This window comes from Ranitomeya imitator, chromosome 2, assembly GCF_032444005.1.
Source record: "Ranitomeya imitator isolate aRanImi1 chromosome 2, aRanImi1.pri, whole genome shotgun sequence".
Lineage (NCBI taxonomy): Eukaryota > Metazoa > Chordata > Amphibia > Anura > Dendrobatidae > Ranitomeya > Ranitomeya imitator.
The window spans coordinates 344,223,761-344,240,122 of NC_091283.1; the positions used below are offsets into that span (position 1 = coordinate 344,223,761).

Here is a 16,362-nt window from a genome sequence, read left to right on the forward strand (position 1 = left end):
AGAACAACTCTGTTACCATTTTTGACTGGCCCAGCCAGAACCGTGACCTAAACCCAAATGAACATCTCTGGAGAGACCTGAAAATGGCTGTCCACCAACTTTCCTCATCCAACCTGATGGAACTGGAGAGGATGTGCAAGGAAGAATGTCAGAGGATCCCAAAATCCAGGTGTAAAAAAACTTGTTGCATCATTCCCAAGAAGACTCATGGCTGTACTAGCTCAAAAGGTTGCTGTTACTCAATACTGAGCAAAGTGTCTGAATACTTATGCAAAAAAAGAAAAATATGCAAAAATTGCTACATTTCTTGTTTTTTTTTTAGTCCAGATGGGATGCAGAGTGTATATTGAGAAAAAAATGAACTCTTTTGAATTTACCAAATGGCTGCAGTGAAGCAAAGAGTGAAAATTTTAAAGTGGTCTGAATACTTTTCATACCCACTGTATGTAATCCATTTATTCTATCCTATCAGGTCCTTATGTGATTTTACTGTATGCGGCTGCTGAATTGCCAGCTTTTTATGTACCATATATATATATATATATATATATATATAATCAGACATATTTATACCTATCTATTCTATGTGTATATATGTATTTATCTATTCTATCCTGTCGGGTGCTGCTGTGATTTTACTGTACACAGCTTGGTCCGAGTGCTGTGTGTTTTTTTTTTTTTTTTTTTTTTTTTTTTTTTTCCTTGCACCCATTGACTTCTATTGCTGAATGCGATCTGCTTTCCAATTACACTCGCAGCATGCTGCAATTTTTTTCCAGTCCAATCATGATCCGATCTGAGCTGTAAAAAACGCAAATGAACGCATAGATAAACTAACATTGGTCCAAATGCAATCCGAATTTTAATTGGATTGCATTCATCCGATTTCATTGCAAGTCAGAATGAGCCTTAATGGGGACCGTCATCTCTTCCACTACAGGCAACCTAGCAGATGGAGACCCAATTAAGAGTCTTCAAATTTCCAAAAATTAGGACCTGACACCACCAAAGTGGCATAAATTTCAGCAGAGTAGAAATCGTATAATGGGGACCGACACCGCAGCACCACTGCAATTACGCAAGATCAATACAGCACACTAAAAACTACATCGTCTAATCCAGACCTGGGTAAAGTGCAGCCCGTGGGCCACATCCGGCCCTCTGGCTGTCTCAGCCCGGCCCGCGGACCGAGACAGCCTTGGGGCTGGAAACCAAAGGTCTGCCGTCCGCACCATGCCCACTCGCTGGCTGTCTCCGTTGTCTTCCTAGGCACAGTCAGCATTGGTGGAGGAGAAGCCTCCGGCCACTTCCTCCACCAATCAGCGTAACAGCTGACGCAATGACGTCATCTCATTGCGTCAGCTGTCTTCTGCCGGAGTCAGCAAACCAGAGGCAGAGGGAAGAGCAGGGCATCAGGGAACGGTACCGAGGTGAGTATGTGGTGGTCTTTTTTTTTTCATGTGTATGAACATAGGGATTCTATGGGGGTGACAGACAGCACGTGGGGATTCTACGGGGGTGAAAGACAGCACATGGTGACTCTTTGGGGGTAACAGTACATGGGGATTCTATGGGGGTGACATGCAGCACATGGGGATTCTGTGGGGGTGACAGACAGTACATGGGGATTGGAACCAGTGGTTGGAACCACTAGGAATTTAACAAGTAAACCATCCAAATTTTTTTGGGATATAATCCCCCTTTCAAAAGCCATCTCCAATTTATTACTCCATTTTACTTTATATGTCTGAAGGGGGGTTACTGCAAGAGGTGTATGTCTCTCTGTCCCTTAATTGCCTGAAGGCCACCCTCTCGTAATTCTTCCCCAGCCAAATCACCACATTCCCGCCCCTTGTCAGCTGGCTTAATGATAACCCCCTCTAATTCCCTTAATTCTTCAAGGACTTAACATAGTTGACTGGTCATAGTATCTTTCTTTTTATAGTTGTGCAAAGTTTTTAAGTCGTTTATCAAGTTTTGTGAAAATATCCACCTGTGGACATAAAGATAAGGGAGAAAATGTGGTAAACCTGGCTGAAATAGGGGGTGGATAAATACCTGTAATATTTGTGTCAGACTCCTCTTCCAATACACTGATGGCCTCTTGTTTCAGGGGACTGCATGCTGCGCTTATCCCTCAGGACACCACCAGGAGCACTGAAGACACGTTTTGCAAGAACGCTCGCTGCTGGGTACAATAAAAACTCCAAGGCGTGTGAGGCGAGCTCAGGCCACTCATCCATTCTGGAAGATGAATATGAAAGGGCCCAAACCCTCTCTGATGGTATTGATATTAAGTTCTAGATACTCCTGCACCTTCCTCTCCATTCGTTCATCATGTGTATGACTTGGACTGTGTTGTGCTAGTGCACGAGCTGGTCTAAAAAAGTGTTAAAGGACTCATAGAACTGTGTGCTTCACTGCGGTCTTGGGGAAAAGGGGAAAAGCTCTCTTAAGGTTGTGTAAAGCATGTTTCGATACTCAGCACTCACAGGTCCCTTTTCCAGGGCGGGAACCATCTGGCAATATTTGGTTTTATAATGTGGATCTAACAGAGTGGCAACTCAGTAGTCAGCAGTATTCCTAATCATAACTATACAGGGATCATGTTGCAGATAGTGCAGCAAGAAGACAGTCATGTGTCGGGCTCTACCATGAGGTCCAAGCCCATGCTGTGTTGTTGGCTGGGTAACAGCCACCAAAAGACGTTCAAACGAAACGTGTATTGGGTTGGCGGGGACATTGTGTTACCACGTTCAATTTACTTAGGCTACATTCACACTAGCGTCAGCACGGGGCCGTCGCCATGCGTCGGCCCGACGTACCGACTCAAACTGCGAAAATAATGAACAGTGGAGGCAGCGGATGCAGTTTTACAATGCATCCGCTGCCCCATTGTAAGGTCCGGGTAGGAGGAGGGGAGAGGGGGGAGGGGGGCGGGGCGGGGTGGGGTTCCGGCCACGCATGCGTGGTCGGAAAAGGCGGATTCGACGCACAAATAAAAGTTGCATGTAACTTTTTTTGTGCCAACGGTGCGCCAAAACACAACGCATCCGTCGCACGACGGATGCGACGTGTGGCCATACGTCACAATGCGTCGCTAATGCAAGTCTATGGAGAAAAAACACATCCTGCAAGCACATTTGCAGGATGCGTTTTTTTCTCCAAATACGAATATGTTTGGAAAATGATTGCTAAACATAAATTTGGCAGTCGGTAACATTTGGTAAAAGATAGAATAAAAGCCGGCAATTCATGTGCTACATACAGTAAAATCACAGAGTGACAGGTTAGAATAGATATATACACATAGAATACATAGATTTATAGATTTCAGTGACACACACATATATATGTATATATACACTACATGGACAGATAGATAGAAGAAAAGCTGGCAATTCATCTGCCATGTAGTGTTGATATGGAAATTTGGGTTAGATAAATCTATCCCGTGTGTGCTGCGGCCGTTCCCAATAAGACTGAGTATTTTGAGCGCTCAAGAATGAGTCTGTACACCATTGTGACAGGAAAGCAATCCATCAATACTGATCCTTTATTTCCTGATACATAGTTTTATAATTGCATATGGGTACCATTACACTATACGATTTACCAACGATCACGACCAGCGATACGACCTGGCCGTGATCGTTGGTAAGTCGTTGTGTGGTCGCTGGAGAGCTGTCACACAGACAGCTCTCCAGCGACCAACGATGCCGAGGTCCCCGGGTAACCAGGGTAAACATCGGGTTACTAAGCGCAGGGCCGTGCTTAGTAACCCGATGTTTACCCTGGTTACCAGCGTAAAAAAACCCAAACACTACATACTTACATTCCGGTGTCTGTCCCTTGCCGTCTGCTTCCCGCACTGACTGACTGCCGGCCGTAAAGTGAAAGCACAGCACAGCGCGCTGTGCTCTGCTTTCACTTTACGGCCGGCAGTCAGTCAGTGCAAGAAGCAGACGGCAAGGGACCTGACGGACACCGGAATGTAAGTATGTACTGTTTGTTTGTTTTTTACATTTATGATGGTAACCAGGATAAACATCGGGTTACTAAGCGCGGCCCTGCGCTTAGTAACCGATGTTTACCCTGGTTACAAGCGAACGCATCGCTGGATCGGTGTCACACACACCGATCCAGCGATGACAGCGGGAGATCCAGCGACGAAAGAAAGTTCCAAACGATCTGCTACGATGTACAATTCTCAGCAGGGTCCCTGATCGCTGCTGCGTGTCAGACACAGCGATATCGTAACGATATCGCTGGAACGTCACGGATCGTACCGTCGTAGCGACAAAAGTGCCACTGTGAAACGGTACCCTATAGAAAGGAGTGGTTAGGGGTGGTTAGTTAATTAACATATTGTCTTATAACATATTGGTTATCTGAACATATATGGAATATTGTGATTAATGCACATATGATTGCTGATTAAGCAACTAAAATGTATCTCTGCATCTAGGACAAAGTTGAGACATCTCATCAGCACTTAAGACATCTGGAGTTCTTCTGCTTTTTTGGGTGGAAATCACCGAACAGTCTGTCTGGCTTACATCAGTTTATGTCAGCCATTTTAAGCAATTGATTATAGTGTGTATATATATATATTTTTGTGTTTATATGAGTATATATGATTATAGAGGAGTATACATGCAAGTGAGATCTACATGATATAAATATTTTATCACAAGCCCCCCTTAGATATCACTTGCCCTAATCCTAGCCTCCAGTCCCAAAGCGCTGCAACTCTTTTGTGCTGCTGGCGAACTGACGCAAGCCTAGCGTCTATGCCATACACCGTACAGACTTTTCGCAAATGGGCGGTCAGGAGATCTGTCCCTAATGGGGGTTAGTTGCAATCAGTCTCTTAGTCAATAGCATCTGTAGTGTATTCTTTATCAGGTATGTCATCTATACGATCAGGCAGGGCATCCACAACATCATTCTGGCTTGGGTGTCATCCTCTGGTAGGGAAGCTTACTTACAATGCGAGGCGTGGATCCAATTGGGTCTTCCCTCCAGCTTCACAGAGGTTGGTGTCATCAGCGGCACTTTGGACAGGACCATCAAATCTGGGATCGAGTGGTGTTCTCCTTACAAACTTTTTCACCAACACCCAGGCTCCTGGGTTCAAGGAGTGCGTACCGGACACTGAATCTGGATATGAAGAAACTCGAGAATGGATGTTAGCAAGTTTCTTGGTGAGTTCAATTACATTAGCAGACAAAGTATCATATTGCATAATCAGCTGCTGAGGGAAAGAATACCCCTAACCTGGGACTAGACCCAACAAAATTTCATATGGTGACAGCTTTTCTGCGCCTCTGGAAGTGTGCCTTACACTAAGTAGTGTGATTAGGAGTGTCTCTTGGGCAACTTTCAACATCCTGTTCTTAAGTGTCCCATTCAGTCTATCCACTTTCTCGCTACTCTGGGGATTGTAGGGAGTGCATAGGCCTAAGTCTGACCCTACTGCTGACCAGATCTCTCGTGTGAGATTTGCTGTGAATGCGGGTCCCTGGTCACTGCCTATCACTTCTGGGACCGCATATCTGCGTATCTCATCTCTGAGGGTAGTCTCTTTGCAGTAGTATTTGCTTACTGGTTCTTCACTGGGAAAACTTCTGGCCATCCTGAGAACACGTCCATGACCACAAGGGCATATTCAAAACCTCCACTTGGCGTCATCTGGATGTGGTCTATCTGGATCCTCTGGAAGGGGTACAGCGGGCTGGCAAGATGATGTGTGGGAACTTTCTTCATTCTTTCAGGGTTGCATTTGCCGCAGGACAGACAGCTGTTAGTGAATTTGGCTGTTAGGGTGGAGATCCCTGGAGCGAACCAGTAAGCACCAATCAGATGATTTATCTGTCTTTGATCTGTGTGTGGGCCCATGTGCCCACTGGACCACCATAGGATACATGCTTCGGGAGAAACAGGGTTTGTAGTCCATTGCGTATACCCTTCCTCCTTCATGTGTTGCTCCCTTCTGCATCCAGCATTCCTTCTTGTCCTTTTTTGGGGCTTGCTCTTGCAGCTTTTTGAGCAGATCCCAGGACGTTATCTGGTCAGGTTTCTTGTCTTCAGTCGTCATGTAGTAGCCGTTCAGATCTGCGACCTCTCCTACTTCTCCATTTTGCCTTCCTTTGGCTGCTTCTTTGGCTGCTACATCCGCCATGTTGTTACCCTGTGCCTCTACTGCGTTCAATTTTTCATGTGCTTTGACTTTTAGTACTGCCACCATTTTTTGGAAGTTGGAGTGCATCCAGCAGGTCCTTGATGGCTCCATGATGCTTCACGGTTGTTCCGCTTGCTGTGATGAAGTCTCTTGCAGTCCAGACGGGTCCAGAGTCGTGTGCTATGCCATGCGAGTACCTTGAATCGGTGTATATGTTCACAGTTTTGCCTTCTGCAATCTGGCAGGCCTTCATCAGCGCTATCAGTTCTGCTTCCTGAGCTGACAGACTAGGCGGCAGACATCTGGACCACAGGATCTCTTGATTGCTAGTCACTGCACATCCCGTGTGGAATCTTCCTTCATCATCTGCAAATCTGGAGCCATCCATGTAGAGGATCAACTCTGGTTTGGTCAGTGGCTCTTCTGCCACCTTAGGTAGTCCTGCTCTTTCCTGTTGCATGATGCTGAAGCAATCATGGTCATCCGTCCGGAGCAAATCCAGATCCCTGTGGAAGGTATCATGCAGAATTAGATCAGAATTTTGATCTGAGGGTCCATATCTGTATCCCCCCTTGGGAGTGGGAGTAGAGTGGACGGGTTGAGGACTGTGCATCTGGAGATGGTGACATTGTCGGGCAGGAGTAGAGAGCACTGGAGGCGAAGATGCCTGGCGGTGGAGAGATGTTTTGGCTGGGTTTGGTTGAGGATTGCTGAGATATCATGCAGGAGGGGGCTTTCCTTGCAACTGGATCCAAGCAAGCTGAAAATTAGCCCAAAGGTCTCGGCTTTCCCCCCTGAAGCTGCGTCAGGACTCCAGTAGCAAGGTCTTATTTTTCCATCAGGTAGAGATGGAATGGCTTCTCATAGTCAGGTAAGCCTAGTGCTGGCGCTGAGACAACAGAGTCTTTTAACTTCTTGAACGAGCTGAATGCTGCATCTGTCAGGAGGAACGGGGTTATGTTGACACAGTCATACAGAGGCTGCATTAGGACTGAAGCATCAGGGATCCAGGCTCTGCAATACGAAACTAGACCAAAGAAGGCCTGTAGCGCCTTTGGAGTTGTTGGAGGAGCCATCTTCTCCACTGTGGTCTTCCGGTCATCTGTCAGGTGTTTCGTCTGGTAAGCCATACAGTGTCCCTGGAACGTAACTCGCTTCAGACACCATTTGACATTGTTCTTTGAGACCTTGCAGTGCTGCTCCGCCAGGTAGAGTAGGAGAGACAAGGAATGGGCTTTACACGTGCACAAAGGAGTAGATTGTCCACATATTGTAGCAGGGTTACTTCTGCATGTTCTGTGACCCATTTGGTGAGGACTGTGGACATTGCTTTGCTGAACTGTGAAGGGCTGTTCTGGGCCCGCTGTGGCATCACTGTCCATGTGTGCTGTCCCCCCTGGTGCGTTAAGGCAAACAGGTACTGGTCTTCTGGATGAAGTAAACACTTTTGCTGTGGAAGGCACATTTGAGAGCAGAGTGTGCGGATTCGGCACAATTGGAGTTTCAAACACCGTGGCGTCATTCACGTCTCTCAGGTCATGTACCATTTTGAACTTGGCTGGCTCTCCTTTTACAGTCTTTTTTTTTCTTGACCGGGAAAAGCGGGGTATTGCAAGGCGATGTGCAAGGGACAATGATTCCTATTTCCAGGTAGACCTTCAGTTGGTCAGAGGCAGTTTGACTCTAGGCCTGGCCTGGGCCTTACGAGGGTACAGGTTACCTGGCTTGAGTGACATCTGTACTGGGGCAACTTGAGGTTTTCCCACGTCCTGGGGTCCCTTAGACCATACACTCTCTGGTACTACGTCCAGTACCTCCTTGGGTAGGCCTCATCCAGTTGTTTGAGGTTCTTGTAGGGCCGCCGCCAGCATGATTCTTCTTGGGTTAGGGATGAAGAAAGTGTCACAGTCCCATCTTCCTGGAACACTGTGGTTGCCTTCAGCTTCTGCAGTAGGTCTGCTCCCAGCAGGTTGAGTGGCAGGTTCTTGACACCACAAACTGGGACAGGATAGAGTGTCCTGGCTGAGTTCACACGCTCAGAGGCTTTGTAAGCTGAGAATGTCTGACTTGACCATCAATGCTCCTGCGAGACACAGAGGATTCTGATAGGCAGGTGGGATCAGCGAGTTCCACAGGTCTCATCACACTTCTGGCTGCACCGGTGTGCAGAAGAAAAGATCTGACAACGCCATCCACTTTCAGGGCAATTTGAGGTATTGGTCCTGCAGACGGGGTTTTACATGTCAGGAGCGTAGTGTCTTGCAGACCTGGCTTGCTTACCCCTGTCCCATGGACGGGGTACTTCTTCCTTGACCTGTTTCCCTGGACCAACTCTTGGTTTGCATGGGTGCTCTGCACTGGTTCCAGAAATGACCAAACTTGCCACAGTTGCAACACTTGACACTTCTTCTGTCTTTGTAGGGTGGTTGCGCTTCCAGGTCAGTGGTCACCATGAGAGGGGCTGTCTTCTGCATTCCTGGTTGGGACTCAATCCCTTTGGCTACTGTAGACAACGGCATGATGGGCACTGTAGCGGCAGCGGGGTCTGGCCTGCTGATTGAAGCTGCGAGGCCTGGTGGTAAGATGGGGCCTGCAGGTGCGTCCGTGTTGAGGCCCGGGGCTGCCATGAAACCGGCGGCTGCATCCAACCCGAGGTCTTGGGGCATTACAGGGGCTGCAGCTGCATCTGCCACCACTTCTCCCCTTTGCTAACCTTATTGAGGTTGGTGTCTCCTCTCCGGAGTCTGCAGCGGTTCTTCCGGCGTGTCGCTCGACACTTTGCAGCGTCTTCACCTCTGGCTCCCCTTACGGCGTTCTCAGCAGCACGGCACCCGTTTCCTTCTTCGCGCTCTTTGTGGCGCTATAATGGCAGCAGTTTTGGCGACAATTGGCAATTAACAGTCTCCCAGGCGCACATAACCCATTTTGCTGGGTCAGTCCACTGCTATTGACCTGTTCTCGGGCCTAGCCACTATCAGTGGTTTCCTGATTGGCTGTCTCAGTCCATGCACAAAGGCCTGTGCCAACATTTGCATGTGTATTTGTTCATGAATGGTGAAGCCCAAGTCTTGGAATACTTGCATTACTCTGCCATGAAACTTCTTTACAGACTCTGTCCTGTCTTGGCTCATGTCATGTAAGCTGAGGGCTTGTCCTGCCAATCTGCCTTTGGCTCACACTCTGAGCTGTTCAATTAGCTGTGGCCCTGACTCCCAAGCGTGTACATCTAATTCTGCTGGAAGTTTGAATTGTTCCTTCATGATTGGCCAGAGTGCATCACCTGTTTTTCAGTTCCATTTATGGCCCAGAGATCATTCCAGGTGGCTATATATGTTCGCTGGTTCTGCTACATTCTTCAGTAAAATGGCATGGGATGCATCCCTGGGTCTGAAAGGTTGTCACCTGACTTGAAGTGCAGTGCACATAGTGTAATGGTGGTGCCTCTATCTGCCCCTGCATTCTTGGTGCCTGTGGGTTTCTTTAACTAGTACTGGACAGCATGTATGATGTTCCCTCCTCATCTTCATCAGAGGAACAGTTGTGATAGCATGTGCTGGGGTCATACACTGGCTGATTTTGGACTTAGAAGCTGCCTTTTTGTGTGAGGATGTCTCCCCCCTTGCTGAAGCATAGGCTTATAGTTCTATGTTGGTGTGAATGTAGGCAGCTCTGACCGGTGCTGAAGTTGTACATCATCAGCAGATGGTGAGTCCTCCCCCCTCTGCACCCAGGGCTGAACTGTCTGCTGCCTGATGTGTCTGTATCTTGGGGGTGCCTTCTACTGGGGGATCTCCACCTTTCTCCCCCGATACCATGATTGTCAGAGGCTGGGCTGTATTGGAAACATATAATGGTCCTTGTGCTGTGAGCACCAGATACAGAGACACCTCACTGCTTGAATCTGGCATCTACCCAACAGGCAACAAAGCAGGAGAAGGAGAGTGTGAAACAGGAAGAGATACATGGTGCAGAGGAAAAGAAGGAGGTAGAGATGTAAGGTGCGCAGAAGGCGGGACGTGCGGAGGTGAAGAGTGAGGGAGGGGAGCTGATAGACCAAAAGACAGGTGGTTTAGAGAAGGGGGAGAGAGAGAAGGAGGCAAAGTGTGTGGCGAAAGAGAAGGAGGAGGTGTGGAGTGTGATGTAGAAGGAGGGAGGAGAACAGAGGGAGAAGATGGGAGGTGTGGAGGAAAGGAGAAGAGAGGCGTGGAGATGGGTGTGGAGAAGGAAGAGCATCAGGAGATAGGTGTGGTGGGGGAGTAAAGAAGGAGGAGAGGAAAGAGGTGTGGAGAAGGAGGAGTAGATGTGTAGAGGAGATAGAGAGGGAGAGGAAAAGAGAGTGAGGAGGAGGAGAGAAAGAGTGACAGAGAAAAAGGAGGATAGAGAGAAGAAAGATGGAGGAGAAAGACAAGAAGAAAATCACTTCTTCTTTGATGGCAGATGCAGCCTGAGACTGCATGGTAGAGCAACAGCACCATCTCCATGTACAAAGGTTAGGCGGGGCATACCACGTACTGTGCAAAAACTCCCTATACCATGGAATCTATTGAGAGCTTGGGGAGGCGCTGATGGCTTAATACCTTTCCCCATTTTATATACATAAAAATCACTTCCTGGTTTGGTCACATATCTCTCTGTACCACCTAAAAGATGTAAGCTCTGCTGCTACTGTATACCATGTATCAGCATTCGGCAATGTAACATCAGCTAACTTCCCTTATTTCCTTTCTACGTCATGCCATTCTGCAGCTTGAATTCTGCCGTTCTGATGAATTTCACATACTTTATACCTTCCAAAATTCTTCACATACTTCGTGTTCTGCCACTCTCTGGGGGGCCGTTTTCTCATCAGGAAGTAAAAGACCCTCCTGTTGCTTGGCCACCTTATTTCCCATTGCAAAAAGAAAAACAAAAAAAAACACAACAAAAAACTTCAAACAAATGGGTATATAAAAACACAAAAAATAATAAAATAAAAAAAAGAAAGGAACACTTCCAAAAATTGGTGCAAGAAGGTGAAACCAAAAGGAAAGAAAACCATCAAAAACCCTTGGTGCACGACCAAAAAGACCTTAAGATTTTGATACAAAAGCAAAAACCTTTTCTTCTATATATATATATATTTTTTTTTTTCCAAAAGAAAAATAAATAGATAGAAAGGAAAACTTTTGGGAACCTAAAAAAAAAAAAACTCCAAAAGACTTTAAAATGTCTTTCCTATTTTTTTTTCCTTCTGTGCTCAAACACAGTTAGAGACACACACTTCCCCTTTTCTTATGCTGCTATATCGAAAAATACCAAAATCATGTATCTAAAACAAGTAGCTCACAACAAAAAATGATAGATACCACTTAGTTTCACTTCTTCCAAAAAATGGCCACACCATAGCCAGCACTGCAGAAACAGGAAACTTAAAGAAAAAGATTTGACAGTGTGATTTACAATGGATATATCTCTACTGGCAGCGTGGAGAAGGAAAAAGAGGAAGAGAAAAAAACTTCTCTATACAATTATATGCTCTTAAAGCAACAACATGTGACTCAAACCAAACAGATACAGACGTCCGGGAGAAACCCTTTTAATTATTCTGACACGTGCAGGTTGCGCTGGGAACAGACTACTGCCAATCGCACTGGGCACACCTGTGCCCGGGCCGCCTGAGTGAGAAACACAGCAAGCGGGAAATCTACCACCCGGGTCCGTCATCCTGACTGGCTTGCCGGCACTACGGGAATCTGCAGTAGCCCTCTAAGTTATCACTACCCATGCCTGGATTCGGAGCCACCTGCCCCGGAACTACTTGTTCCTCCTATGCACGGGAATCCTGCAATAACTTATCGAGCGATTTGACCTCCTGCGGTCTGTTACCCAGCAACCACAAACAAAACAGTCGCTACTCCAACTGTCTCCCGGATCTTACACAAACACAGAACACATACACGGCACACAGCAGACACCTTGATCCCAGGGTTTTGGATACGGGCTTTTGGACTTTTTACACTAACCTGGGAATGCGGTGGTGACCACACCTGACTGGCAAGAGGTATACACCCGGACTGGGCACAGGGGAATTTCAGGTAAGATGATAACATTTTCTTACCTTACTTATGGAGCTGCGCAGTCTCCGTCCCATGAACCAAGGCAGTGGCCAACACCTCCGTCTCTCCGGTCAGCGGGGTCGCCGTGTGTTTCGTCCAAGCCTCGCTGTTGGGCGCCATTTGATATGGAAATTTGGGTTGAATAAATCTATCCCGTGTGTGCTGCGGCCGTTCCCAATAAGACTGAGTATTTTGAGCGCTCAAGAATGAGTCTGTACACCATTGTGACAGGAAAGCATTCCATCAATACTGATCCTTTATTTCCTGATACATAGTTTTATAATTGCATATAGAAATGAGTGGTTAGGGGTGGTTAGTTAATTAACATATTGTCTAGCTCCTCTGTTATTGGTTATCTGAATATATATGGAATATTGTGATTATTGCACATATGATTGCTGATTAAGCAACTAAAATGTATCTCTGCATCTAGGACAAAGTTGAGACATCTCATCAGCACTTAAGACATCTGGAGTTTTGCTTTTTTGGGTGGAAATCACCGAACAGTCTGGCTTATATCAGTTTATATCAGCCATTTTAAGCAATTGATTATAGTGTATATATAGATATATTTGTGTTTATATGAGTATATATGATTATAGAGGAGTATACATGCAAGTGAGATCTACATGATATAAATATTTCTATCACAGTGTAAAATCACAACAGGAGCCGACAGAAGAGATGGATTACATACAGTAAATACACAAAGAATAGGTAGATATATAAATGTCAGTGACAAATACAATTAGTACAGTGTGTTTGCAGCTTACTGTACATGTTAATTAATAAAATTAAAATTTTCGTAACCAGTGGAGGGAAAGCCGACAGCTGGGAGCCGATGTTTATAGCCTGGGAAGGGGGTAATACCCATGGAGCTTCTCAGGCTATTAATATCAGCTCACAACTGTATACTTACCCTTTACTGGCTATTAAAATGGGGGACCCTAAAAAAAATTATGTAGGGTCCCTCTATAATTAATAACCAACTAGGCTATGCAGACAGCTGTGGGCTGATATTAATAGCCTAGGAAAGGGGCCATGGATACTGTCCCCGAGGCTAAAAACATCAGCTCTCAGCCACCCCAGAAAAGGTGCATCTCTAAGATGCGCAAATTCTGGCACTTAGGCTACGTTCACATTAGCGTTCCGCTAATGTGCGTCGCTGTTGCGTCGGCGACGCAGCGGCGACGCGCCCCTATGTTTAACATGGGGGACGCGTGCGTTTTTTTGTTGCGTTTTCCGACACGTGCGTCGTTTGACGCTAGCGTCGGACGCAAGAAAATGCAACAAGTTGCATTTTTCGTGCGTCCGATTTTCGTCAAAACGACGCACGCGTCGCAAAACGCAGCGATTTTGCGTGCGTTTTTGGTGCGTCGTGCGTTGCGTCGCCGACGCACCGGCGCGCAACGGTAATGTGAACGTAGCCTTAGCCTCGCTCTTCCAACTTGTACTGAATATGAAAAAGGCTTTGACTCTGTATGATTTCTCAGTTGTTTAGAGTTGTTTACTGTGTAAAAGATTTCCCACATTTAAGAACATCAAAATGCTTCTCCCCTGTGTGAATTCTTTGGTGGGTAAGAACAAACGGTTTCTTCATAAAACATTTTCCACATTCTGAGGGTTCTGCGGGTTCTCTCGTAGCTATCAAGAAGCAATTTCTAGTTAAAACATCTCCAACACTCTGAATATTAAAAAGGCTTCTCCCCTGTGTGAGTTCTTTGGTGCTTTACAAAATTTGAACTATGGTTAAAATGTTTCCCACATTCTGAACATAAAAAAGGCTTCTCCCCTGTGTGAATTAATTGGTGCTTAAGACAATTTGATCTACTTTTAAAATATTTCCCACATTCTGAACATAAAAAAGGCTTCTCCCCTGTGTGAGTTCTTTTGTGCATAACAAAATCTGATTTCTTGTAAAAACATTTCAAACATTCAGAACATGAAAAAGGCTTCTCGCCTGTGTGAGTTCTTTTGTGTATAACAAGATTCCATTCATGGTTAAAATATTTCCCACATTCTGAACATGAATATGGCTTCTCCCCTGTGTGAGTTCTTTGGTGTTTGATAAGACCTGATTTCTTGTTAAAGCTTTTCCCACATTCTGAACATGAATAAGGTTTTTCCCCTGTGTGAATTCTCTGATGCTTCACCAAATCTGATTTGCTGTTAAAACATTTCCCACATTCAGAACATGAAAATGGCTTCTCCCCTGTGTGAGTTCTCTGGTGCTTAACAAGATCTGATTTTCGGTTAAAACGTTTTCCGCATTCTGAACATGAATATGGCTTCTCCCCTGTGTGTGTTCTCTGATGTGTAACAAGAGTTGATTTATGTGTAAAGTATGTCCTACATACTGAACAGGAAAATGGCTTCTCCCCTGTGTGAGTTCTCTGGTGCTTAACAATATCTAATTTTCGGTTAAAACGTTCTCCACATTCTGAACAGGAAAATGGCTTCTCCCCTGTGTGAGTTCTCTGATGATTAACAAGATCCCATTTCTGCTTAAAACATTTCCCACATTCTAAACATGAAAAAGGTTTCTCCCCTGTGTGTGTTCTCTGATGACTAACAAGAGTTGATTTCTGTGTAAAGCATTTCCTACATACTGAACATGAAAAAGGCTTCTCACCAGTGTGAATTCTCTCATGCCTAACAAGATCTGATTTCCGGTTAAAACATTTCCCACACTTGGAACAAGAAAATCTTTTCTCTGCTGTGCAAATGTTTTGATGTTCAAGAAAAGACTGTTCAAGGAGAAAATGGTTTCCATATTCTGAAAGTGAAAAGGACTTTGCTTTAGGAGCAGTTTTATTTTCAATGGTTATTTTGTGACTTTGATTTTCCTTAGTATTCGGTAATGAATCAGAAGACAGGACTTGTTTCATAGGATCAGATAGCAGATCTTTGCTGTGAGAAGATGATGGTATATCTGGAGTAATAGCATTCATTTCAATTGTATTCTGTGGGCTCTCAAGATCATCTGATTTAAAAATTGAAGAGGTCAGCTGTCCCTCTGATCTCCTGGTATATTCATCTGCCAAGAATAAAACCAATTATTATTTTTGAATAAAATATCCTTGAATTCTATATTATTCAACATTTCTACTTAAACTGTTTAAAGAAATGGCAAGCTGTGTAAAAATACTGAATTATTCACCAAGACAATGACAGTTCTAATAGAAAACCTCATAGAATGATCCAGTAGAGCGTGGTGTTCTGCTGTTTGTTCATTCTGCCTCCCAAATATGGAATAAAAAGGCACCAAAAAATGTTATATAGGCAAAAATAATACCAATAAAAACATCTACTAATCTCACAAAAAAGAATGTTCTCACTAACACGCTAGCACTGCCCCATAGGAGAATCCTCCAATGGGCTCATGTGAAAGTGTGGCCCATCACCCACTTACAGTGGGTGCGGAAAGTATTCAGACCCCTTTAAATTTTTCACTCTGTTTCATTGAAGCCATTTAATAAATAATAATAATCTTTATTTTTATATAGCGCTAACATATTCCGCAGCGCTTTACAGTTTTTGCACACATTATAATCACTGTCCCTGATGGGGCTCACAATCTAGAATCCCTATCAGTATGTCTTTGGAATGTGGGAGGAAACCGGAGTGCCCGGAGGAAACCCACGCAAACACGGAGAGAACATACAAACTCTTTGCAGATGTTGTCCTGGGTGTGATTAGAACCCAGGACCCCAGCGCTGCAAGGCTGCAGTGCTAACCACTGCGCCACCGTGCTGCCCTAAGCCATTTGGTAAATTCAAAAAAGTTTATTTTTATCACATTAATGTACACTCTGCACCCCATGTTGACTGAAAAAAAACAAAAATGTAGACATTTGTGCAAATGTATTAAAACAGAAAAACTGAAAGATCACATGGTCATACAGTTGTGGCCAAAAGTATTGACACCCCTGCAATTCTGTCAGATAATACTCAGTTTCTTTCTGAAAATGATTGCAATCACAAATTCTTTTGTATCATTATCTTCATGTGATTTGTCTTAAATGAAAAAAACGTAAGAGAGAATGAAGCAAAAAGCAAAACATTGATCATTTCACACAAAAAT

General features: G+C 45.0%; 1 protein-coding gene across 4 annotated transcripts in view; it reads right to left on the bottom strand.

Moving 5' to 3' along the window:
- Window positions 1-12,501: 12,501 nt before the first annotated feature.
- Window positions 12,502-16,362, bottom strand: part of LOC138663703 (oocyte zinc finger protein XlCOF22-like) — a 70,865-nt gene continuing 67,004 nt past the window's right edge. For all 4 annotated transcript variants that reach the window (XM_069750005.1, XM_069750007.1, XM_069750008.1 and 1 more), the window contains one exon: window positions 12,502-15,316. In XM_069750005.1, the coding sequence (XP_069606106.1) occupies window positions 13,971-15,316 (1,346 nt within the window). In that variant the 3' untranslated portion in view covers window positions 12,502-13,970. The remainder of the gene's footprint in view (window positions 15,317-16,362) is intronic.